The sequence below is a fragment of the Rhipicephalus sanguineus genome, chromosome 5, assembly GCF_013339695.2.
Source record: "Rhipicephalus sanguineus isolate Rsan-2018 chromosome 5, BIME_Rsan_1.4, whole genome shotgun sequence".
NCBI lineage: Eukaryota > Metazoa > Arthropoda > Arachnida > Ixodida > Ixodidae > Rhipicephalus > Rhipicephalus sanguineus.
Window position 1 is genome coordinate 72,280,353 of NC_051180.1, and position 24,888 is coordinate 72,305,240.

Sequence of the window (24,888 nt, forward strand, 5' to 3'; positions counted from 1 at the left end):
CTGCTGTGCCGATCTTTTATTGTGAACATGGTTCCCGTGGGGAAGCCGAAACGTCAATACATTCGTTTTTAAATCATTTGGTCGGTGTCCGGATCCCTTGAACTAGTATGTTTCGTCCCGGCCAGACGGGTTTCCGTCATACTCTCAACTTCATCCCCGGCACTGGTGGCTCCTGTGGCGCTGGTCCATGGCCAGGGCGAATCAAAGCTCGAGGCATTTGCCAGCATCGCTGCTCACAGTGGCATGATAAAGATTGGCTACAATGTGTGACGCAGAATAATTCCTGATTGATAAAGCTATGTTTGACGTGTTCCATTTCTGCAAGACAGCGCCCGTTTCCAAACCACTAGCAAGATTGCGAGCAGCAATGCAAGGCCTTTTCGCAGGTAAACAGCGACAACGGCCGGCTCACTTCACTCCTACCTTTGCTCTTCACATCAAGGGCGTCGAGAAAACCATTTGCATATATAAACGCATGACATAAAAGTAGAAAGCCTTATTGTGTTGGCAAAAAGAAGTGCTCTATGACAAGTTCGCACTTGATCGCGAAGGGCATAAGTGATGGCCAGAGTCTGCCTTGCTAGGCCTATTGCTTGTAGCCATGAGTGATGGCGGGCTGTTGCGATGTGCTTGTTGCTCGCAGAGGCACAGATTTATTGACTATTTTCTTAAAGAACTAAGCGTGGCAGGTTGTGGAAACACACAACACCATACGTACAGTGTGCCCTGGGTGTGGTCTACGAGATTTTCCTTTCTTGTGGCAATGTTTACGTTGGTAAACTACTCCTACTACCTTTAATGTGTATATGAATCACTGATGTACACAGGGCACATAGCCCTCCCGCTCTTCCCCTCACCCTCCCCCCCCCTCTGTAATATGCGTTAAGCAATATGTAGGCAAATAAATAAACTGATCACCTGATCGTTACACTTAGAAGGACCAACATTCCTCAATCTACTTAAATGGAATATTGTAAGTTTCTTATACGTGCATCCCAACTCTGTACCGATGCTTCAAGTGTCTGTAATTTGGGCATGGGTCACAAAGCTGCGGAGCGTTTCTATTTGTGCAGAATGTTAATCAAATAGCCATTCCTCTAATATACCGTATTTTCCGGTGTATAAGTCTCACCTTTGTATAAGACTCATCTATTTTTAACTCTGTCAGCATGTACTCACGCAGAGTACACTCATTGCGAAATGCGCAGTCACGCATGGCACTGAGTATCTGTAAGCAGCAGTTTTATTAAGGCGCAGAAAACCACTATTTATTCTACTGGATTCAAAGCCACATCCTCCGGCGCACTGTCAAAAGTTCTTCCGCCTCGGTTGGCAGCATCGCTGGGTTGCCATCGTCGGCCTCTGAGTAACTTTCACGCAGCGTTGTAAACACCTTGAAGCACATTGTTGGCGTTGCCTCTACTATTGGTGGCATGCCTCTACGGCATTATGAGACTTGGCAGTAACACATAAACAACTAACGCGCCGCACGGTTACCACCTACACACACACATGAAAAATGTAAATGGCGACCGGAAGCCGGAAGCTACGACTACTACTGGACTGCAGCTGCGTCTCACATGGAAACTGATGACGATGATAACGAAGTGGTACTTTCGCTTTTGTAACTGATATTGTGGGTGCTACAACGTTACAGTGAACCGTTGTGGTGCTCTTTTTTATTTATTGCCTCAGTTCCGTGGGTTTAATGCTTCGTTTAAGAACAAACAATTCAAACAGTACAATGGGGCACGTGACGGTGGTGGCTTTTATTGCGGCCGTAATCTCCGTGGTCGCCGCACTGCTTGAACAGCAAGTAGCTGACATCTAAGATCACAGCCGCTTAATTTTTATAACAAAATTAGATGTATTTTTACGAATGCTCTTGTGCTTAGTTTATCGTACTCATTAATTAAATATAAACAAATTGGTCTCGCAGAATCGCATGACTTTTTGCGTATATAAGACGCACTGTTGTACAAGACGCACCAGCGAAAATATCGGAAAAAAGATGCATCTTATACACCGGAAAATACGGTATATGCACTTTAACTGCTTGCTGTGTCATCTCTGGCAGAGGATACCTTGCTTATATGTAATCATGCCAATCATGGAAGAAACACAAGGAAGTGGGGTAGATGGGCCACTGTGTTAACCAGAGATTAATGAAACATAAGAGGTCGCTAAATTAACACTGAACATGTAATCTATGTTTGCATTTTCGAGCGTGTAAATGCACACCCTAATTTGATGAATGCACAGATTTATATAGGCACATGGATGAAGAAGCACATCTAATGACTGAGGCCTGGCATATTGATAACAGTGGAAGCGCATGTCTGAGCCAGCCTTCGATTAACTTACATAAAGGAGAAATGCCTGAGCAGTTAGTATCACTCTCAGACCCCCACATGTGCTGGATTGACAGGTGGTGCTCCATACCTGTGCATGCACAGATAAGTTTTCGTCTCTACTTTCTTTTCGCTGCAGTATGCCTTTTCAGTCAATAGTCTCCGCTTGTTGTTGTCTTGACGTCTTCTCTTGTGTCCATGATTGCATGACTACATTCTTTTATGAAGAAGGAATAGAGCTCAACGTCGAATTTAACATATCTTTTCAATTCTTTTCAAGAAGCATGCAGTTATCTTTTCCATGGATCACCATCCATCCAATCTGTATTATGTTGATGTGATGTTCCAGTAGGACAGATTAGGAGGACAGAAAATTGAGCTAGTTGGTAGGGATTCATCATGACAGAATGTAAGGTGTGCGAACATGTACACAAGAGAAAACAAAATGACATGTCACATTGTGCCATATTTAACTTTGCGTAGTGTGACAGCGATTGCAGCACAAGGGGCAACTTTCTAGTCATGTGAACTAAAAAATTAAAATAATAAAACCATGAATAAAATTCTAGAGGAGCTAAAATAAAACACCTTTATTTTCTCTGGTCTGTTCTCTGATCCACTCTGGTTTCTTGCTGTCTCTAAATCTTACACCTGCTTTGCCGAGCCGCCGAAATATGACACAATCAACCCATGTAACCATGAAATCTGTGGGCGCAGCCTTCACTTGCGTGATCCATGTTGTATCATTGTTCATCCCCTCCTCAAACTTAGCATGATAAACCAACTAGCCGGCCAACGCACTTTGGCCCTCCGAGGAGTTGTGTAGAAGTCGCCTGACGGCTCAGCTGGCATTGATGTACACAGAGGGACAGTTCACAAATGTAGCCATGAGAATGATATTGTCATGTGGCCGTGACGATGAAGAAGGCACCCGTAGGACTAGGAAATATGGAACTCTTTTTATTTGGGCGAACTTGGGCCCGGGAAATGGAAAGTCAAAGTACAAGCAATTCAAGCTGCACACTGGCGACAACAGTGTCGGCCATCAAGTAATCTGTCCATCGGTGGAACGCATCATCTTTTATAGATTCCATCAAATCTTCCAGTGATAACGCTAGTGCTGCGGGTAAGCTCTCGAATAAACTTTACTATTTGTGTCCTGTGCGTAATCTTAACAGAATGATCTCAAACAATCGCGAAGCTTCTCAAAAACATTGCGGCATGGTCTGCGCCGAGCGTTGCTAACAGTCTTTCCGGGTGAAACCCAAATACATCAAAATAAAGCAATAAACATGCGTTGCAGTATGGAGCACTTCCTATAGACCCTTTTCGAAAAAGGGCGCCCCTAGCGCCGCGCACACAAACTACAGTCTGCCGCCATTGTGAGGGCACCGCTGCAGACGACGCAGGCTTCGGCAACGTGCCAGTGCATGACATTTCAGCACCGCCGACTCGTGAACTGTCAACAACGTTTTTCGTAGAGACGGCGTGCTGCAATGGTGCAGACGTGCTGCGTTCCCATGTGCCACCATCGAGGATATCGCGACGAGAACAGCGATAAGGTAAGCGATAAAACTTGAACAACAAACGCACGTGCTCTCTCTCCGTACGCGATGTCAAACGGACGTGCGGAAGGGCGCCGTTTTGTGAATGCGCTACAGAAACGGCCGTGCTTATTTCGCAGCGCCATGTCTAGCCTTGCTTTTACGAATAAATAGTCTTCTCCCGAGTGCCTGCATGCGGTGAATTGCGATAGATTGTTTGTGCAGAAATACTGCGAGGGTTCGTAAGGCCAGCCAGAAAAATAAATATGAAGTTGCGTACCGTTCATTTAGTAGCGACAGTACTCGCATATCGTAAGCCACGTGTCAACATTTTTCAGTACATACAAATATACCCAACGCGTGGCGTCCGGAAAATAGTTGCGTGGTGTGGCTTGCGGCAGACAGGATTTTCACTGGTTGCGGTAGCATAGTTCCGCGACAGTGACGTCCTTCCTTTCCTTCGTCCGCGTTGTTTGTGCGCTTACACACAAACTAGCAAAAACGTCTATTTTGTTGCATGACTAAGCTTCAGCGTAATTTTGTATATTCAATTTGTGGAAGCTGCATGTTTTTGACTTGCTGTAACTCAATGGCATTAATTGTGATCCCAAGAATTTACGATATTCAGGCTTGTTTCTTCACATGAAATTGACCACTTTTTTTTTTTAAATCACAGGTCACGTTCCATAGGTTTCCTGTCAACGAGAGGCTGCGCAAACAGTGGATTCATGCGATTCGTCGGGACCCAGGAAAACATTTCAACATAGTAAAAACAACAAAAGTCTGCTCTAAGCACTTCACTGAAGCCGACTTCTTGCCGGCTGTGGCAAGTGGGAGACGACTGCTGCGAGACAATGCTGTGCCCTCTGTTTTTCCTTTCAAAAAACAAGTTGTATCTCGGCCTCCTCCAGCAAGGTATCTGAAACCTAGGAATGAAGACTGCGTCACAGGAACTGCGTGCGACACCAGTGAACCTCAAACAAGTGAAGACATGCTCGAAAGCGTATGTTCTCCAACAAACAAGTCGCACACTGATGCTACTAACACATTTCAGGAGGCCAGTTGCTGCTCTTGTCAGCAAGAGCTCCTCGCGACTCAACAGCAACTCAAAGAAAAAGAAGAAGTGCTAGTGAGACTACAAGAACAACTTGCACAGACAAGCAGCAAGCTGAATGGAAAGAGTGAAGAATGCATTCAATTGCAAAAGCAATGCACAGAATATCAGCGCTGCCATGACACGCTCATGCAAGAAAGAATGAGCCTTGCACGTGCAAAAGAAGCAGTAGTTTCTCTAACACGGAAGTGCGAAGATCAAAAGAAGGATCATGATAAAGAAATGCACGAGTTGTCAAGCAAGCTCTCAAAAGCAAATGAAGCAAGGTGGATTTTTGGCATTGATAAATTTCAGAACGATGACAGCAGCATTCAATTTTATACTGGGCTTCCAAACTACGGCCACTTCAAAGCGTTAGTAAACGTAGTGAATTCAAGGAGCAGAGGTGCAAGTTCATGTCCAGGTAAAGAGGAAACAAGGGGCCGTCGCTGCAAGCTTTCCCAAGAAAATCAGATCTTCTTGACACTTATCAAGCTGCGAGTTGGATGTTTCCACTTGCATTTGTCGCACATTTTTGATATCTCTCTTAGCGCGGTATCTAGGATATTTTCTGCATGGGTGCGCAAGCTCTACGAGACACTGACTGATATGCCATGGTGGTCCACACGGGATATTGTGGACTCGACAATGCCTGAAGCATTTAGGCAGAAGTATCCTGCAACACGCGTCATCATTGATGCCACAGAAGTGCGATGTGAAGCATCAAGTTCCCTTGTTATTCAATCAGGGACATACTCTAACTACAAATCTGCAAACACATTCAAAGGACTCATTGGAATTCAACCAAATGGGCTCATCAGCTTTGTGTCAGACCTATTTACGGGCTGCATCTCTGACAGGGAGCTCGTAATCAGAAGTGGCCTCTTGAAACAAGCTTTTGACCAAGGGGACACAATCATGGCAGACAAAGGCTTCAAGATTAAGGACTTGTTGGATAACATTGGCGTTGGGCTAAATTTACCACCCTTTTTGACCAAAGGGCAGTTCAGTGCAGCAGAAGTAGAAGAAACTGCTGACATTGCGTCCCTGCGCATTCATGTAGAGCGAAGAATACAAAGAATCAAAACATTTCACATTTTTGATCGGGTTATTCCCCTCTCTCTCGCTCCAATTGCAAGCCAAATCTGGGTGGTGTGCGCTCTGCTGAGCAACCTGCAGACTACAATTCTAAAAGAGTATGAATAAACCAGTCAGGTGGCTTGTGCAAACATGTTTATTGCAAGGTTATCAACATATGTGCTAAATTCTTTATTCAATATCATTGGCCTCATCTTATTATGGAACCAAAAGCTTTAAAGCCTCCATGTGCACCATGAGCTGCCCTGCACGTTCCAAACCTATGCGTCTATTTTTAAATTAGTGCTTCTTGAAACCGACGACATGAGCCAGCTCCCGAGTGTTTTTGCGAACTATCAGTGCTATGAAATATGTAACATGTGCATATTATGGCTGATCGCCATCTTCCCTCCTTGACGTCTCTTTCTTGACCGCCCCTGTCACTCCATCTGCATCCTCCACTGAACAATGTGTGTCCCGCATCCTCCACTGTCGCCAGCTCGCCCGAGTGAACACTGAAGCAAGACAACAGCATCGTAAGAATCCCCATGACGCATCTCACAAGCGCTGTGTTCTTCCGCCCCGGCGACATAGTGTGGGCATTTATCAGGCACTTCTTTATCATCTGTACATTATCATCATCACATGGTGTTCTTTATCATCTTCGCTTGTGGGGACACATCTTGGGATTGTTCTGTGCCTAGGATGTGATCGGTTCGCTGAGTCGCAAAGGCCCATTAAAAGGCGTGTCAACTGCTACGTCACAATATGTTTTTGTGCATTCGAACCTTCTAGAAAAAAATAAAATGTGCTTCGTGTGTTTTGATGTTTTATTATTCAGATATGAATTGACCTAAAATTTTTGTGGTTTTGAGAACAATGAAAAACTCCGAATTTCAGAGAATTGGGGATATACGCGAAATAAACTCCGATAAACGCCGAATTTCCGCCAAAATTTTAAACTCCGATAAACATTCGCCAATTTTCAAGAAATATAAACACCGAAAACACGGAGCCCTACCCATATGATATCCAGAGCTTCACCCACTCGTCATGATTCACTTCGTGGAGATGCGGTGATTTTTAATTTGGTTTCAAAGTAAGTGTGACTGTTCATCTCTGTTTTCAGCACCTCGTGACATCGCCATTAGTATGACTGACAGGGGCCCCTTGTGACGTTACACAAGAAAAGCGAGTGTTGTAGACGTCGTAGAAGATATGCGGGGAGCACACAATACCACGACTGGCACCTAACGAGGGCTATTTTCTTCGCCCCTCTCTCACTGTTGTCGCGCTGCTCTCTAGGTGGTTGTAGTTGCTTACACCAGGAATCATTCTTTTTTTTTTAATCGAACAGGGTTAACTTCTACTGAAACACCCATTTCGCTTCATTCTATACTGCGCACGGGGCCCCAATGTGAAAACTGCGCCCTCAACATCACCAAAGCTTAAACGCACGTGCTCTTAGTGCTCCCCTGCTGCGGGGTACTAGTTTCTAACAATTTTAGGCGGGCATTTCAAAGTGGCGCTAAATTGGTCACATATAGCAACGCTAGCATTAATTATACGATATGTTAGAGCATTTACGATTTAATGTCGGCATTACCAGACAAAATGCTACAAATTACAGAAAAGTCACAACCAAAAATTTCCCTGTCAGGGGCCTTTTCAAAAAAACTCGCTGCACTCAACCCACGTTTCTCACAAAGTATGGCAAAAGTGTGTCAAAATAAAAACTATCCAGCTTGGCTTTCATTTCATGCCACACTTTCTCGTCAAACCGGACCCTTTGCACACAAATGTAGTTTTCACCGTACATAACAAAGTCTGCCCACTGTAGTTTTGTGATGGCCATCTGGCCCATCACTTGAGCGAAGTATGGGTGCGACTGCTTCAGTGCGGGGTGGTTCAAGCTGTCAAAAGACACGCAAATGTCTTGGCATGAAAGAAGCTTCTCTTGGTCTGCATCTTTCATGCTATAAGGACACTTCACTTCAACACAACCCCACGGTGGGTCTTCCACAGGGTCATGCACAATGGCATCTGGGGAAGCCCCAAGCCATGGCTGTTCTGGGTTGACAAACAGCCCTACGCTTTGAAGCTCCACGTCCCGTCCTGTGTGCCTGAGAACATCCTGATAACGCTGGAGAGCTCTTGCCTCGTTGGCAATGCCGTACCTGCATTTTGAAGACAAAGGAATACCAGAAGCATAATTAAGAAAAAATGCAATAAATACATTCATAGCAGTTTTGCATTATTCGAAATTACTGAAGAGCAAACTTAATAGTGTCCTAAATGATGCAGCTTGAGAATCGAATGGTCAGTAACTGATATTTTCTAGTAATTCTAAAAGGTAACTGTACACGGTTTAACATGCAAGTGGCACACAAGTATGAAAATTATTTTTTCTGATATAATTTTCATCATAATACATGACAGTTTATGTAGTGAGCATGTTGCATAGTTCAGGGAGTTATACATGATAAGCTGTATTACGGTCACACACCCTCAAGAATTTTGTGCATATGAAAGTACTGTAAGTTGGTTCAAAATGCTCTACTTATGCTTACGTGCAACATACTGTGAAAATCGTACTGATGAGAGCACTATGATGGTAACATTGCAGCATATTCAGACCACGGCTATACATTAGAAAAAAGTACTTAAAAAGTGATTCAATTCAGCCTCGAATACCACCATTCGCACGTCCATAAACGAATAAAAACGAGGTAATGTTTATTATAATGCTGTAATTATGTTGCCCAGACATGATGCCAAATTAGGGTCTACTATTTCTGATATTATGCTTGACTGCCATGCAAAATGGCTAGGTTGACTCTGGCTCTACCTGTGATTTTTGTTTTCAAAAATTTTTCGATCACCGACAACACCACCGTTGCTTGCACCTGATTTTATATGACACTGGCTCCCTAATGCAAGTATCTCGTAAAGATTTACAATGTCATTTCTCACCATTCCTGTGTTCATATAGACTGAATCACGTGTGGTGCATACCCACAATTCCATGAGCCATGGTAGGTGGTGTGTGCCACACAACTGAGGGAAAGGGTATCATAATGTACGTGACAAGCATGTCACTTTATTCGTATCATGACCTCTTAATCGTGTTCATCAGATACTGATGTCCTTTTATGTTAAATTTCTGTTCATACCAAGTTACAGACATTACCACGAGAGCGCCCAGACGTAGGCGGCTAGACGATATAAATGGTCAAAGTGCCACAGCAGAAAGTATGGCTTTATGAGGTGCAAAGCATAGTGCAGAACATACATTGTGTTGGACGAAATTGCAGAGATTTTGAACCATGCTTATCTTGGAGTTCTTTCTACATAAAAAGTGCATTGTACTGCATTTGCTTAGTTTGCCTTACACTTGCATTAAGCTGCACTTAACGACACCAACTGCACGTTGGTGTCATTATACACCAACCTTTCCATAACATAATAAGAATTGTTAGGGTTTAATGTCTCAAAACCATGATATGATTACGACAGACACTGTAGTGGAGAGCTCCAAAAGTTTCGACCACCTGGGTTTTTTTAATGTGCCCCTAAACCTAAGCACACTGGCCTCAACCATTTTTACCTCCATCAAAAATGCCGCCGCTGTGGCCAGGACAGTTGGCTTTGCTGTTTTCAAACAGAAGCACCACAATTAGCAGGGTCTTCACTAGTTGTCTAAGTGGCTTTGCTGGTATGAAACTTTTCTCAAAACAAAGCAGCAAACTGGTTTCACCCTTGGGTCACTTAAGGAAAGAAAAGATGCTGCATTTATAAATTATAGTACAATTTCTTATTTTATGAACATTGGTTATTCAGAAGGAAAAAAAAAACTGTTATCCATTAGAGAGTAGCACAAATCTATAAAATAAACATATAAAGGTTCCACTGAAAGCTTCACAGTTGAAAAAAATCTTTCTCCGTTTGGGTCACCCCGGACATATTTTTTGGGAGTGACCGGTCTACCATATGAGCTTCTCGGGCAGGAAGTGCAGGGGAACTGAAATGGTGGATCAGTTGTGCAGGAGCACACACGATTGAAAATGTTGAATTGATGGGTCACTTGACTCTTTTCCTTCAGCAAAACTTCTAGCACTATTGTGATTCACATGACTGATCAGCCATCGCAAGCATTTTATTTTAAAGAATGACTCACCGGACAGCAGGAACCCTAGATAGGTCTTTTGCTGATGTCAGGTGGCCAAGCCCTTTACTGCTCCAATGGCTGCGCATAAGCACAGTGCCAAAGTTTGACGATGTCAGCCGGTGTTTTCGCTCTTGACACCATGTTTGGCTGGCTCGCTGCTGCTGGGAGTTCTTCTCTAAGCACTGTGCTTGCAGAGGACTGAGCACAATTTTCTGAAACAGTGCATTCACAAATTTCTTACACAATAAGGCAACTCAAAGGGCATTCTGAATCACAAAGGAAGGAGACATCAACATGTGAGGAAATCATGAAAAGACTCAAGGTTGTCACAGAGAAAGTAAATTGCTTATAAGGGAGCACAACAAACACCAGGCAGCGAAATTATGCTAGTGAATATTTTGGTGCTACTCATTCCACTTCCACTTAACCAACGCACTCAGACACTTACACTGCTTTCTTAAGCCTAAGCTTCACGTTTATTACACAATATTCTCATCTAATCATCCCCAATTTCCTTTGTTTTCACCCACCTGGTCCACACAGCCATTCTCGTTCATATATATTTTTACAAGGCTTGAAGGCTGTCGACTTTCCCTATTTCATATATGGTATGCAGTAAGGCGCACTGACAGCTGGCCAGAACGTGCGATTAAGTGACAGATTCAAGTATTCTTTTCACGATTTGATGGTAATTAGTGGAACATGTCGAGCCGTAGTGCATATATGTGCGGCAGACCGCCGTGCATGAGCATGAACTGCTCTCACCTCCCACTGTTTGCAGCATGTTTTGTGTGTATACGACTTCATAGTTGCTGCAGATCGAAAAATTTTCACTATAAATGTTTCACGGCGTTTTTGACGTTACCATTCTGTGATTAGCCACTCTGACCATAAGCTTTCCTTTGTGCTACAGAAAACAGGTGCTGTCAGTGCCTTTGAGATTTGCATACCTACCAAGAGAATAAAGTGTGCACCAAGGCTGGCAGTGTACTAAAGATTACATTAACAGAGCCCACAAATGCTCTGGTAGAATCTGCAGTTTCTTGTCGAGCTTGCACAGTTAAAAGTGGTGACATACCTCCAAGATGCGTCTTTCACCACCACTGATGCCACCTGGTATAGCCCACTGGCTGCTTCCAGTGAATGGCACCATGGGTTTTGGCAGGCACGGTGTAGCACTCTTGTCGTGCTTGTTGAGCTTCTCCCCGAGATAGCTGCAGAGGAGGACAGTGAAGCCATGAGGCACGAGTGGCTGCTGGTACGCAAGTGGTGAGCCACAAAATACGGTGCCACATCTGGAGCTGCACACTGGGGCACGGTCTGCAGCAGCTAGTACGGTTACTAGGGCACTGTCTGCGTTTGCATCTGAAAGGGCTTGAGCAAACTGGGCAAGGTCCTTTCTCCAGTCTTCTACGTTCCTCTCCTTGATTGCACTGAGGTCAATGCGACATGGCAACGGCAAGTCACGGCCACCCTCACCCACTCTTCGCCAGTCGACATTCTGAAGGCTGCTTCCTTTTATAGTGTCACCCCGTGGCCGCCTCCAGTACTGTGGTAAATCCGTGCACGACAAGTGAGCTGGAACCTCACCAAATCCTTTCTCTTGCAGCAGTCGAAGTGTGTCCAGCACTGCCTGAACATGGCTGCAAAAATGGTTTCCAGCAGGGCACTCACATTTCCCGTCAAGCACACTACCATCGCCACTGATGGTGGCACAAACAAGATAAGGTGTCTGTGTCTTCTTTTTGCTGCGGTAGCACCGTGCTTTTATGAAGTACCTGGCGTTCCTACACAGAGAAAAGTAAACGGAAACTCACATCAAACCTTTAAAATGACATAACGTAGGGCACCCCCTAATGTATGCATGCATGTTCAGACAACCTCGCAGAGGGGATCACTGGGTAAATCATTCTTGTGATGGCTGGGCAGCAGCGTGATCGAACACCAACAAATTTCTACGGAGGCAAAAACATTTCATTTGAGAGCATAGATTTAAGTTTAAGGCACCATAGGCATACGCCTATGTAAGGCAACCCCGGGGTCCAAACTAATCCCGTCTTCACAACGGTATCTCTAGTAGCTTCTCATTTGTGGCAAGCATGCACGATTTTTTCCCCGTTTCACTTCTGCGGGTGTCGTATGGTCCACGAAGAATCGCAACCACGCCTGATCCGCAAAAATAATGTAGGTTGCAATGGCTTTTTCAGAGCTAGCTGCAGGAGGTAAAAAAAAAAAAGCAGAGAATTCGGGAATAGATTGGCTTCTATCGCGATCGAAAGTTGTCACACGACAACTTGTTGTTCGTTTCGCGCAGCGCTACATGAAGCGACCTTCGCTTTTGGTTCTAGTGCATCCAAGCGGCTTCGTCCCCACTTACACCCTTCGTTATCTTTCAATACTCTTTATGTTGGCATAAGGAGCAGTGTAGGATGTACAATTATTTATGAAAATTCACACGGAAAAAATGCATACGTAAACGGAGCGAGCGCAGACACCGCCGGTAGCGAATTGTGAGCGATCATGCAAAGTGTAGCTACTTACTTTTCTTGCTCGTAGCACGCACGTAGAGTCGATGTGATGACATAGCTCTCGGTGAGAAGTTTGTAGCTTCGGCGAGCCTTTTTTCCCGTTCCGGGCGCGCACGCGAGTTGGCTGTGGTCACGGTCCTGCAACCGCGGCAGTCGAGCCAAACTGCTCGCCCAACCCGTTGAAGGGTACAAAATGTTGCTCATTGTGCAGCGGAAGCAACTCAGAAAGAGCAACGGAGAGTACTAAAAGCTCGTTCAAGCGCGCAAACGGTGAGATTTCAGCGGATGACACAAAGAACTAGCCGCCAACACAAACATCACAGCACTCGCGCGTTTGACGGCTCGCTTTCCATGCCCTCATGATGGCGCTGGCTATCCCACGCTCCTTTGCGAAGCGAAACTGACGAAAAGCCCATCGTCAGGTGGCGTATTTATGAAAAGGGTCTATAGACTATTTTACCTAAGACACATGGGCACCGCCACCTTGGGCTGTTAAACGTATGTTTTCTTATTTTTGTGTGGCGTTATGTAAAATTAAAAAGGCCATGAAACTTTGAGTGTACCAACCCAACCATTTTCTTTAAAACTTGAACTTTATTCTTCCATTCCCTTACATGGGCATGCAGCATCCTGACAAGACTGATGGAACAGCGCTGCGGGGATGCAATACTTTGAAGGGCACGTTACACAACTTGCTTATGTTACAGTTGGTTTTGTACTCCTCTGCACGAAAATGCAGCGAACGAAGTGCAGCAGAAGTGCAGCACTTAGACATGTAGAGTGTAGGAGTTCCCTCTGTGACACCCATTGGAAAGTACAGTTAAAACTCGATCTAACGAAACCCAATTTTATGAATTTCCCGATCTAACGAAGAAATTTTCGTTCCCCAGCAGACACCCATAGGGTTCAATGTTGTCATCAACTCCAATTAATAAAGCTTCCTTGTTACTGAACTCCATTTAATGAAGTTTTTCCAGAAATAAATGAACAAAAATGCAGCGATTTCTTTCCAATTTTTCACAGACTGCTTTTCTTCAGACGTGCGGTGTAACGCTATGGGTGTGTCCAGATAAGATCGAACACGAGGTCCCGGTCACCATTCCCGATTTTGATGAAATTTACTGTAGACCTAGGCATTAGCCTCAGAACAATGGTTTCGAAGTTAGTTTTGCGAAAAAAAAATTTTGTTCGCCTGAAAAAAAAATATATAAATGTTGGCCGCAAAAAAAAATCACTTTTCCGCCAATTTCGCGATTTCTGAATTTTGAGCGCACTTAGGGAAGAAACAGTGCACTTCTTGGTTACAATATTTATTCCCTTCAAAGAACAAGTGAAATACAATCTTACGAGCCTATTAATTTTCTTGCTTGTCAAAAAACATTTGAAGAAAAAAAATCACAAACGTGGCAAATCGCACAAAATACCTGTATTTCAGGAATTTCTTGCTGCAGACAGGTTAAAGTGAGGATAATAAAAATTGGTGCATATTAACTTTGATATTAGCGATCTCTTCTAAAATAATTTCCGTGGTTTTATCGCGCTCTGTTTCGTATGTGATTCACCAAAACGCCGAAGTTTGAAAATTTGAAATCCATATTGAAAGCCATATTATACAATGAGAACTCTGCCGGCAACTTTGCAGTGAGCGCCTCCAGTAGTGCGCTCATGTGTTGCTTTCTCTCTTCTGATGGCCTAAAGATAACTAGGTTCACATCAGCAACACATGACATAAAAGCAAGTCATTGACATCTAAAGAAAGCTATCATACGTGCTTCCGATGGTCGAACAGCTCAAACTGCAGTTGTTCTCCATCTCGTGCAACACTTGTGTAAGCCGGCTGTGAACAGAAGTGTGTCGAAGTGCTTTCTTTTATTAAAGCACCGCTATTGCAGTACTGTATTCTTGTGCATCCGCAGATGTAATATGCAACACAATCCACGCGTTTATCACGATATTTCGCGGCTTCGGGCAAAACAACAAGGAACGAAATACATGCGTGCTGTACTGAAGGAGCTCACTGAAAAATTGCCAGCAGTTTTCGTTTTATAATATGGATTTTGTTGGCACTTAACAGCCTTTAACTTTCACAGTGATGCACTCCTTCTCTCGTTCATCCTCTGAGCATAGCTTTGCGCGCAAGCAGAGCTCATCCGTAGTCGAAGCGGCACTCGTGTAATGTGAGCACCCGCTGCATCGAGCGGCTGCTGCTGCGGGTTTGTCAAGCGGCTGCTGCTGCTGGTTTGTCAAGCGGCTGATCGCAAGACAAAGCTTGCTGAACCATGACACCTGGCTGCGTATTGGCGTGGAGCTGCTGCTTTGTGATTATGTCACATGCAATTATTTTGAACAACTTATATCCGTTATTCAGCACATAACGAACAGCGCGGCCGCTAGGCTGACTTGGTCACATTTGACGCATTATAACTTGTTAGCAACCAAAATAATGCAATGTTTTGTTATGCAGAATAATAGATGGTGTCCTTTGCTTCAATCAGAGGGATTTAAAAAAAAAAGTTTTAAATGGCCTTTTTGAGAAAACTATTTTCAAACTTCGGCGTTTTTAGTAAACAACATTTGTTTCAGCCCAATTATCGAGTAAAATGGAGTGTGATAAAACCACAAATTATTTAAAAGAGAGCGCAAATATCAAATGTAATGTGTACCCATTTTTATTATCCTCACATTAACAAGTTTGCAGCCATAAATTCCGGAAATACGGGTATTTTGTGCAATTTGCTGTGTTTGATTTTTTTGTGCAAAAGTGCTTCGACAAGCAAGAAAAATAGTAGACTCATAATATTGTATTTCACTTGTTCTTTGAGGGGAATAAATACAGTGAAATCTCGGTGATACGAATCTCGCGGGGTTACCAAAAATATTCGTATCATCCGAAATTCTTATCACCAGAAAACATGGAAAATTAGTATGCGACAAAAGAGTTGGCATACGTTTTGATTCAGTGTTTCTCAGGGCTGCAGCGACGTCATGAACAGCTCTGAATGATTGGCAGTAAAGTTTTTAAACGACAACGACCATACTTGTACTCGTATATAAGGTGCATGCGCGCATGTGTAATTAATGAACCAGATGTGTTGTGCCCCGTGACCACTAGTAGCCCCTTCCTAATGTTACTACGCTTTTTTGCATGACACCAAAGTGCTGCGGCGAAAGTGACTTAAGAAGCGCTTTGCACACAATAGATGGAGGCCAAGCTCCTTCGCCAAGACCGTCCGCTTCATGGTAGACCCGCAGCCCAAGTTTTAGTCTTGTTTCATAGAACGTCTGATTGTGGAGACATGGCTTGCATCGACGTGGCAGGCACGTGTTAACACAGTACAGAGAGAGACGCTGCTGCCTCGAGCACAGGAGCACGCATCAACGCGTCGAAAAAAAAGCGCGACGTCAACGTCATTCGTAAGCTAAACGTGAAGGCGCCTAAAGGCCTCCAATATTCGCGCGCACTTTCTCGGAGGCAGCGACATACCGTTGATGGTTGCGCAGCGCGCATGCCCGCGCCCGCGCGTGACTGCCGCGTCTTCCGCGACAGCGTCGGCCCTCACCTTTTCGTACCTGTGCGCTAGCGTACGTTCATATCAAACGTCGCGGGTGAAAATCGGTTCGCAACAACCGTATTCGAATACATTGCAGGCTAATGGGCCCTGGCCGGGAGCACAGAAAAATTCGTATCACCCAGAAATTCGTACGCGCCGTGATCGTATCGCCGAGGTTTTACTGTATTGTGACCAAGAACGGCACCGTTTTTTCCCAGGTGCACTCAAAACTCAGAAATCGCGAAATAGGCGAAAAAGAATTTATTATATTTTTTCAGGCGAACAAAACTTTTTTTGCACTAAACTAACTTCGAAACCATTGTTCTGGGTCTAATGCCTAGGCCTACAGTAAATTTCATCAAAATTGAGAATGGTGACTGGGACCTCGTGTTCGCTCTTATCTGGACACACCCTATTGCGTTAAAACATCTAGCCACCCTCACACCACTAGTTTGATTTTGACGAGGCTGCATGCCACAGTCGGTAGCACTTTTACATATCAAATGGCGCTGGGTGGTATTGGTTTGCTGTCCCTGCAAATATTCCCACAAGAACACAATGGTTGCTTTCGTTATTTAATGGTTTATGCAACAGTTTATAATGGTTTATGCACTGATAGTCTCCTTGGAACTTTCTTGCTCTGCCTGCTCGCGCATTAACTACATTCGTTCTCCCTGTCTTTGATTATCAGCAGCTTGTCATAGCTTCACGTGACTGTCTATGTCACCTGTATCGCCTGGACGTGGGGAATTCATGATTAGGCTGCCCTCGCGGACTTCACACGCACAGGCATTTATTAGTGACAAATTAAATGCTGCGGTAGCTTTCGGGTGACACTGCATTACAATTTTAGATTTCAAAGAACCGAAAAACTCCTTCCTCGATTTTACGAACTTTCTGATTTTACTAAATAATTCGAGCACCCTCATCACTTCGGTAAATCGACTTGCAACTGTAGGTGATTTCGTTAGTGCAGATGCTCTTGGTCAATTTGGTGATAGAAGTGACGTGCACAATTTGGGCGTCGGAAGACGTTGCATGGATGCGGCATTTTCTCTAAATTGCAGTTAGAGCGAGTTTCGCGAACCAGCAAAACATTCGCAGCTATATGCAATAATGAAATTACTCTTAACACGCGACTGCACCAGGGGAGCAGAGCCCAGTAAAAACAAAATATTTTCACCACCTGTGTTGCCATGCACCATGTCAAGTTTTTTTTCTATGAATACAACAGAAATGCACAAGTAGCAATTTATACTGTCTATTGATTCACTGTAGTGATCCGTTTTTAATGTGTGTTGTTAGAGTAATACTGATTATGTACTGAGGCCTTACTACGTGATATAGGGCTAGTACTACTAGACTGTCCCACTGGTGGAACGAACCGTGCCCTACATCTACCTTAATTCCTCGATTACTAAAAGGCTGCTGCTCATAATCGTGACATTTTAGACGTTATCAAGCATTAACCTTTCACTCTAGCGTATATTGTTGTTTGCTTTTAACTGCTGAATGCCATTTCTTGTGCCCGTGTGGCACTGGTATCAGGCACTGAAGGAATGACACAGCTTCCTGGAGTACATCAGAAATGTCAAACCCTGCATTATAGGGCCTCAGAAAGGCACTGTAACCTCAATTCTAAACATACAGCACAAACCTTTTTCGTCCCTAAGCTAGTCTGTTTATTAGGGAGAAGTATATTAAAGGTAGCATGTGGCACTTAATAAAGTAGTTAATTTGGCTATGTTTAATTCTGAACTGATGTCTTTTACTGCAAGCATAAACTTTTGATATGCAGGGATGGTGGCTTGCGTTTTGGCGAGATGGAACGCGACTGCCAGATCTCGCACGGAGCAGCCCAGTTCTTGCGTGAACGCCTGTTTGAAGTGTCAGACCCGTACAGAGCACACATCTGCAATCTTTGTGGCCTGCTGGCCATTGCCAATCTGCGCAACAACACCTTTGAATGCAAGGGCTGCCGAAACAAGACACAGGTAATGGTGACCTTGTGTGCCTGTTTTATTTATTTGAACTGATTGATGTATCGGTCGATCCATTTGTTTTCTTTTATTTATTGCTAGTGTCTTCTTGCTGAAATCTGGATTTACATTCATGGTAGTGCAAAAAAAAGCAGAAAAAACTGATATGGAGTTGAGGGTCAATCTGTGATTGTGTTTTGCATTATCTTGGATGTGTGGCTGATAAAATTTATACTCCAAGTACTTATTGAGTAGTTTAATTCAGCATGTCTACCAACCTGGAAAAGTCAGGGAATAGGCACGGAATTTTTGAAAAACCTGGCCAGGTCATGGAAACTGATGGCAGTCTGTACAACCGTCACGAAAATAATCTTTACCTTTGATCAGTGCTTCGAAAGTTGCTCCTTTGGCAGCAACCACAGTGAACAGCTAAGCAGAAGTGTAAAGAAAAAAATAGGCAGTGCATAACTGTTGTTTCTACAGCTCACATAGCATATCTCAATTCCCAAGCATGACGTTACTCGCACTGATGAATTTGTGCATGTTTGTCTTGGCCACGATCTTGGCTCGGCTTGAAGGCATTCTGGTTGAGCTAGAAATACCATCAGCAGAGTCTCGCTGGGCCATGTCAAGCTTATTCAGTGGTGATGCAACGCAAACAACCCCAGCTACACACTTACTGCTGGTAGCTCACGTTCCAAGGGTAGCATGGTGTAACTGCAGCTATACCGTAAAATGCCGAGCAAGCGCCCCCTCTATGGTGAAGGATAATCCGACCAAATTTGGAGGGGGGAGGGGGGCCGCTTGCTCGGTCCCGGACCGAAATTTAAGATGGCGGCGGGAGAACGGCTAAAAATAAAAAATGCCCATCCATGTTTCTAATGAAGTGCTTTATTTATTTACAGTTTTTATGCCCCCTCGTCACTTTCAAATCATTGAAGCAGTGACCGGTTTGACCAATATACGACCGGCCACGTGACAACGGAATTTCGTAAACAACATTAGATACGCATTCAGTGTACTCATTCTTGTGGTTCGTTTTACACAAGCAATGCTCATATTGAAAAAAAAAAAAGTGTCCCAAGAATAGGAGGGGGAAGAGGGGGGGCCGCTTGCTCGGTCACTGGCACATATTTCAGATCACCCGAAAAAGGGAGGGGTGGCGCTTGCTCGGCATTTTACGGCAGTCGGATACAACTTAAGAAGTCTGGAGAGGCCCCACCCAGATAACAGAAGCACGGCAGCCGATCGCCTCCGTGACTAGAGAAATAGTCCAGCTCATGCACGCAGCAATGTTCTCCAAAGGTGGGGTGACCGGCCGTCCGGCTCATGACATCAGTCTGGAATGCCTGCCCATTAGTGTACGCTGTGTGCATCCATCCGCCTTTTTGAGGAGGAGATTCGGTGGACTTCTTAAGTTGTATCCCACTATAAATGTCTCATTTTGGTTTCTCGAGATCGTGTTATTAAATCTGTGATTATTTTTGAGCGTCCCATTCATAGAAGAGTACATAAACAAAGGGAACATGGTGGCCTTCATAATTCCTCCACGGAATTGCGGAAGCTGTTGCCTCCTCCTATGGCCATGGTGCTGCCCTGCCGACTGTTGCAGACTGACAGATTACTCCGTGCCGCCACATATTTGTCAGCATTCTAAACACAACCCCCAGCTTTTATTACAGGCGTCAGAGGACCTGGGTCGCACCTCAAGCATCAAAGCCCGGAGAAATAAAATGCAAAGATGCGTGTGTCCATCATGGGGGGGAAATAAGGGAAATTTTACAGTATGACTCCGTTCTTCTGACTGTCGTTGATTCCAACCAAAATGTTACAAGCTCAATAAGTAACACCCTGAAATGCTACAAATTACATAGTCAAGATTTTTCTGGGATGCCTTCAGGCCCAAACACACTAGCGGGAGAACGGGCGCGGCGCCCTGCCAGCAGAGAGATGCTGGTGCGGCCACACCAGCTCTTCTTCACAAAAAGGCTGACGTCACTTCATCCAAGGCACATTTTTGGGGGCTCACACCAATTTACAACAGCCTGGAGAGACGAAGCTTACTTGTTGAAGAGAATGAGGCACGCACACATTAGTTCTAAAACCTTTCCTGCACGCTAAACGAGCCTCCCCATCAATAAGCGTCCGGCTGGGTCCCCCGGCCAACGTGTACGTCACGGAAGGGGCGAGAGAAAAGGATAAGGGAGCCACTCTGATTGGTGTTCTCAGAAAACAACACGCAGCATGCCACAAAAAATGGCGCACGGACCCATTCCTTTCGTGTCATGAAAATGCTGCCACGTGCCAGCTTTGGAGGCTCGCATTTTGCCGCCGGTGGCGTGCCGTGTGCGTTTTTCCGCTGGTGTGTTCGGGCCTTCAAAAGTAGGCAGGTGCACGCTGGTGCACCGGTGTGGAGAACGAATGCGCTGTCACAGCAGTACGAAACTTGCCTGCCTTGCGCTGCGGCGGCTGTGGGGCTGGGCAGGGTACAAAGAATATGTGAGTAATAGTAATTCTTTTTACTGAAAAGGATATTTTAGGGGTTCACAAATTATGCGGGGACACAAATTGATAGAGTAAATTGGTAACCCAGGACCCGATCCAATCTAATCCATGCTAAGGCTGTCTAGCTAAGCTGCCGCTCAGGGCTGCAACCATATAGGGGTATTCGGACGGAGGAGAAATGCTCGGGGGGGTAAAGGCGGAGCCTAGTGACGTCAGCTCGCGAGGAGAAGTCTCCACAAATTCCCCCCACTCACACGGACGAGGCAAACGGAGGGGGAGACCAGTGTTACTAGACTACTCTGGTGGCTTGCACCACCCGTTTGACGAGCTGCTGACGACGGGCTGCAGACGACCATCCAGCTGCAGACTGGACACCCACTGCCGCTCTCTGCAGGAGCAAGTGCAACAATGTGGCCGAACAAGAGCCCGAAATTCCGCCACATCCCCACCGCAGGGGGATCGTTTGTCCTTTCGGGGAAAACGTCCCCGTCTCCTCCGAGGAGGCACGGGGGGGTCACGCCCACTCGCTAATCCGTGACGTCGCGGTCACGTGATACGCAATCCCCCCGTCTCCCCCGAGCATTCCTCCCCCGTCTGAATACCCCTTATTGAGATTGTTTCGATGCAGTTAGTTGCCATGCCTTTCACGAAAAAGTGTTCAATTAACCCTGATTGGGTGAACACGGAAATAATATGAGTCATGGATTGGATCAGTGCCGAACGACACAAGTAGGCTCAGTTTGCAGCATGCTAGAAGACTTTCTCACTCAGCAATATGGGCATTACTGCTGTCTCCAGTCACGCTGTGAGCAAGAAACACCTAGCCGCTGTGAGCTCGTCGCAAAGTGCTTCCCAGACATACCTCTGCGTGTTTTTTAGTGCTGGACCCAGCTTGTTGTGTTCCATGGCTGCTACAATTTAATGTGTTCGGGCTGTGCCTAGCACGAGTCAGCAAAGTGTGCCTGCTAAGCCACTGGTCGTCATGCCTGAGGGGAAGGCATCTTGAACTGATTTTCTAGTCAAGAAATTTGTCACAAAAGGAGAAATTGTTTGGTGTCTGAACACTATAGCGACACATAAATCGTTTTGTTCAGCAGCAGCGTCAGCAGCGCTTTTTCCCATCATATTCCCGACGTGCGATGCCACGAAGAAGTTGCAACTTGGTGCGAACAAAGTTGGTTACACGGTTTGTTATGGTACAGCCGCGTACTTCTGAAACGGGCTGCCGTCAAAACTACCGTAAAATCCGAAATATAGGTGGAATTTTTCCCCCAAAAAAACGCAGTAAAAAGTCAACCCCCGTCTTGTATACCGGGCACTGGCAGAAAAACTTCAGAAGTCTGGCCACCAGGGGCAACCGAAGTCGACTGCCTCCACTATGCCTCCTAGACTAGATGCCTGCGACGTGAGCCAAAAAGCTGGTTCCCTGCCCTCTCCTCTCCCTCCTCCTCCGCTCCGCCAAGCAGTGTCGGCTGTGAGCGCTTGGTGTGGTGGCCGCTTTAAACCTCCATGCCTCCGAGATTAAAGTAGTGTCTACTGCTGTTCCAAAGGCAGCGCTCGCCGAAGCGGTCATGCCATGGGTTGTGGTGGCGTCACCTCAACTCCAGCAGAAGTAGTGTCGGCTGTGAGCGCTCCTTGCAGAGACTACACTGAACTACAAGGAACCTCCCGTCCCGATGGGAAAGCGAGCGATGTCGCAGGCGTTGCTTGTTTACTGTTCCTGATGACTGCGACGATGACTGTCATCGGCGCTGCTTTGTTTACTACCAGCCTTGTGCCGTGGGCAGCCTCATTTTGCATTGTTGTTTTCTGAGCTGCTTTTTTTTCTTGTTTTTTTTTCCGACTGGTGGCCGATGTCAGTTCACTGTAGCGTTCAAGAAAAGAGCGATCAAGTAAGCGAAGGCGCGTAGAAATCTGATAGCACACTGCGAGTCTGAAGTGCGTGAAGAGGCATTGGGATGCCTGCTCAGGCGAATGCGAGCAAGAGCTGTGAGTCGCAAACAATAACTGAAATTTTATCTTTGTATGGGTGTTCTTGCTGCTCGATCTTGCGAGATACTCTTACTTTGTTGCTTCCCACAATGCCTGCATCTCTGGTTACAGTGGCATGTACGGCTACGATCGGTGGGCAGATCGAGTGCACCACAGAACCATTCGCTACTGGCCGGTGCTGAAGGATCACATCACGACATGCAGCAGTTGTTTCTGCGCCAGACCGCAGCGTATCTAGAGCTGGAGACGAAGGTTGTAGAGTTTATCGGGGAGCTGCACTCATGTCATGATTCCTACTGGTGACTTCATAGTGCGTCCAAATTAGAACTGTCAAGATGGTTGCGACGTTTTACTAAGACAATGCTCGAGCCCATCTTTTGGCTTTCTGCCATGTGGAACTTGCGAGTAAACACACGTGTAAATAAATGGCATTTTCACTGTGCATCACTTGAAATTGCGTTTGTTTCGCAGTAAAGATGCCTTTTGATACTTTGGCCATTCTGTGTACCTTTTTTTTTTTTTCAATTTTCCAGGGTTCGAAGTCAGGGGGTCGACCTATATTCCGGTTTTTACGGTAGATGGTGTCCCACACGTGGTCGTGGCTTTTGACAAGTCTCTGAACAAAATTGCTCAGAAAGAGTGAATGGTTTTGATCAGGTTTTGGGACTCAGCTGACGACCTTGTCAGAACCCACTACCTGACATCCGGGAGCATTAAACAGGCAAATATACTTCAACTTTCGGTGGATAGCCCGAACGTCAATTTGAAGTTGTTAAGCTCATTGAAGCAAGAGTTTTCTGCATCCGATGGAAATTGGAGTATTGTGGACATGGGGAGCTGCGCATTGCACATTTAAAACAGGCCACAATGTTACAAAGCGGAGCATAGTAGTGTTTCTTCGAAGCATGTAGAACCTATTCAAAGATGTCCCTGCACACTGTGCCGATTATGTCATCCTCACAGGAGGTACACTGTTTCCACTGAAGTTTTGCTCAGTGTGCTGGCTGAACAATAGCAAAGTTATTGCTAGGGCACTGCAAGTCCTCCCAAATGTGGTCAAATATGTTGACCACTCCAAGCGAGAAAAGAAAACTGAAACATGTGGAAATTAGGCTGTTGTCGAAATGGCTGTGGCAGACCAGATGCTGCCAGTAAAGCTGGCCTTTATGCTCTCAGTTTCAGAGGAATTGGAGCCATTTTTGTCTGAGTTTCAGACAGAGAAGCCAATACTGTCTTTTCTTGCAACAGCACTGGACGGCCTGTTGCGCTCGCTGCTGGTGCGAACCGTCCTGAAAGGAAATCTGGATGCTGTGTACACGTCCTCTGAACTGCTGAAAATTGGCCTGGACAATCCTAACAACATGATTCGTACAGCTGCCCTTGACAGGCTTTGCCGTCAAAAGTGAGCTTCGGAAGGTCACTAAACCATCACACATTGCGGTAGTCAAAAAAAAAAAATGAATCTCATTTATTAAGGCCTGTTCAGGAAAGATAATTGAAAGATCACCTCTGAAGTACAAGTCGACAAGGGGGCCTGTTGCTTGAACCGAGCAGTTTGTGCCGCATCTGTGCAAGCTGGTCAGAAGCAGTTAAACATTGCACTGGAAGTGCTTATAGAGCACGGGCACAGGCTTACAAGCAGAGAGGGCAAATCAATCATATATGCAAGTGTGCTCGACCAGCATCGCACAAGCGTGTTTGCGAAAGTTTATCCTACAAGAGAGCGTTTAGAGACACTGTGAGTGGAACTCTGTTCAAGTTCTCATAAAGAACTACTGCTGTCTGTGAAGATGGTACTTTGCCTTTCACATGGAAATTCTTTCTTGAAGCGGGGATTTTCAATAAATATGGAATGTCTTGTGGGAAATATGAAGGAGGAGTCACTTGTAGCACAAAGGTTCGTGTATGGTGAGGTGTCCGCAGCAGGTGGTGTCGCAGAAGTTGACGTAACAGACAAGATGATAGACATGGTTCGAAGTGTCAACATCATATGGAAAGAAGACTTGTAAGGAAAAAGAAGGAACACTTGGAATTATCGGATGTTGAAAGAAAGAGAAGGAGGACTGTGGCTCTTGTGAAAGAGCTTGAATCAGAGAATCA

General features: G+C 45.2%; 1 protein-coding gene across 1 annotated transcript in view; it reads left to right on the plus strand.

Moving 5' to 3' along the window:
- The window catches only part of LOC119393748 (DNA-directed RNA polymerase II subunit RPB2), a 208,431-nt gene that overhangs the window by 173,855 nt on the left and 9,688 nt on the right, over window positions 1-24,888 (plus strand). Inside the window, exon 13 of the mRNA XM_037660880.2 lies at window positions 18,111-18,306. Within this exon, the coding sequence (XP_037516808.1) occupies window positions 18,111-18,306 (196 nt within the window). The remainder of the gene's footprint in view (window positions 1-18,110; window positions 18,307-24,888) is intronic.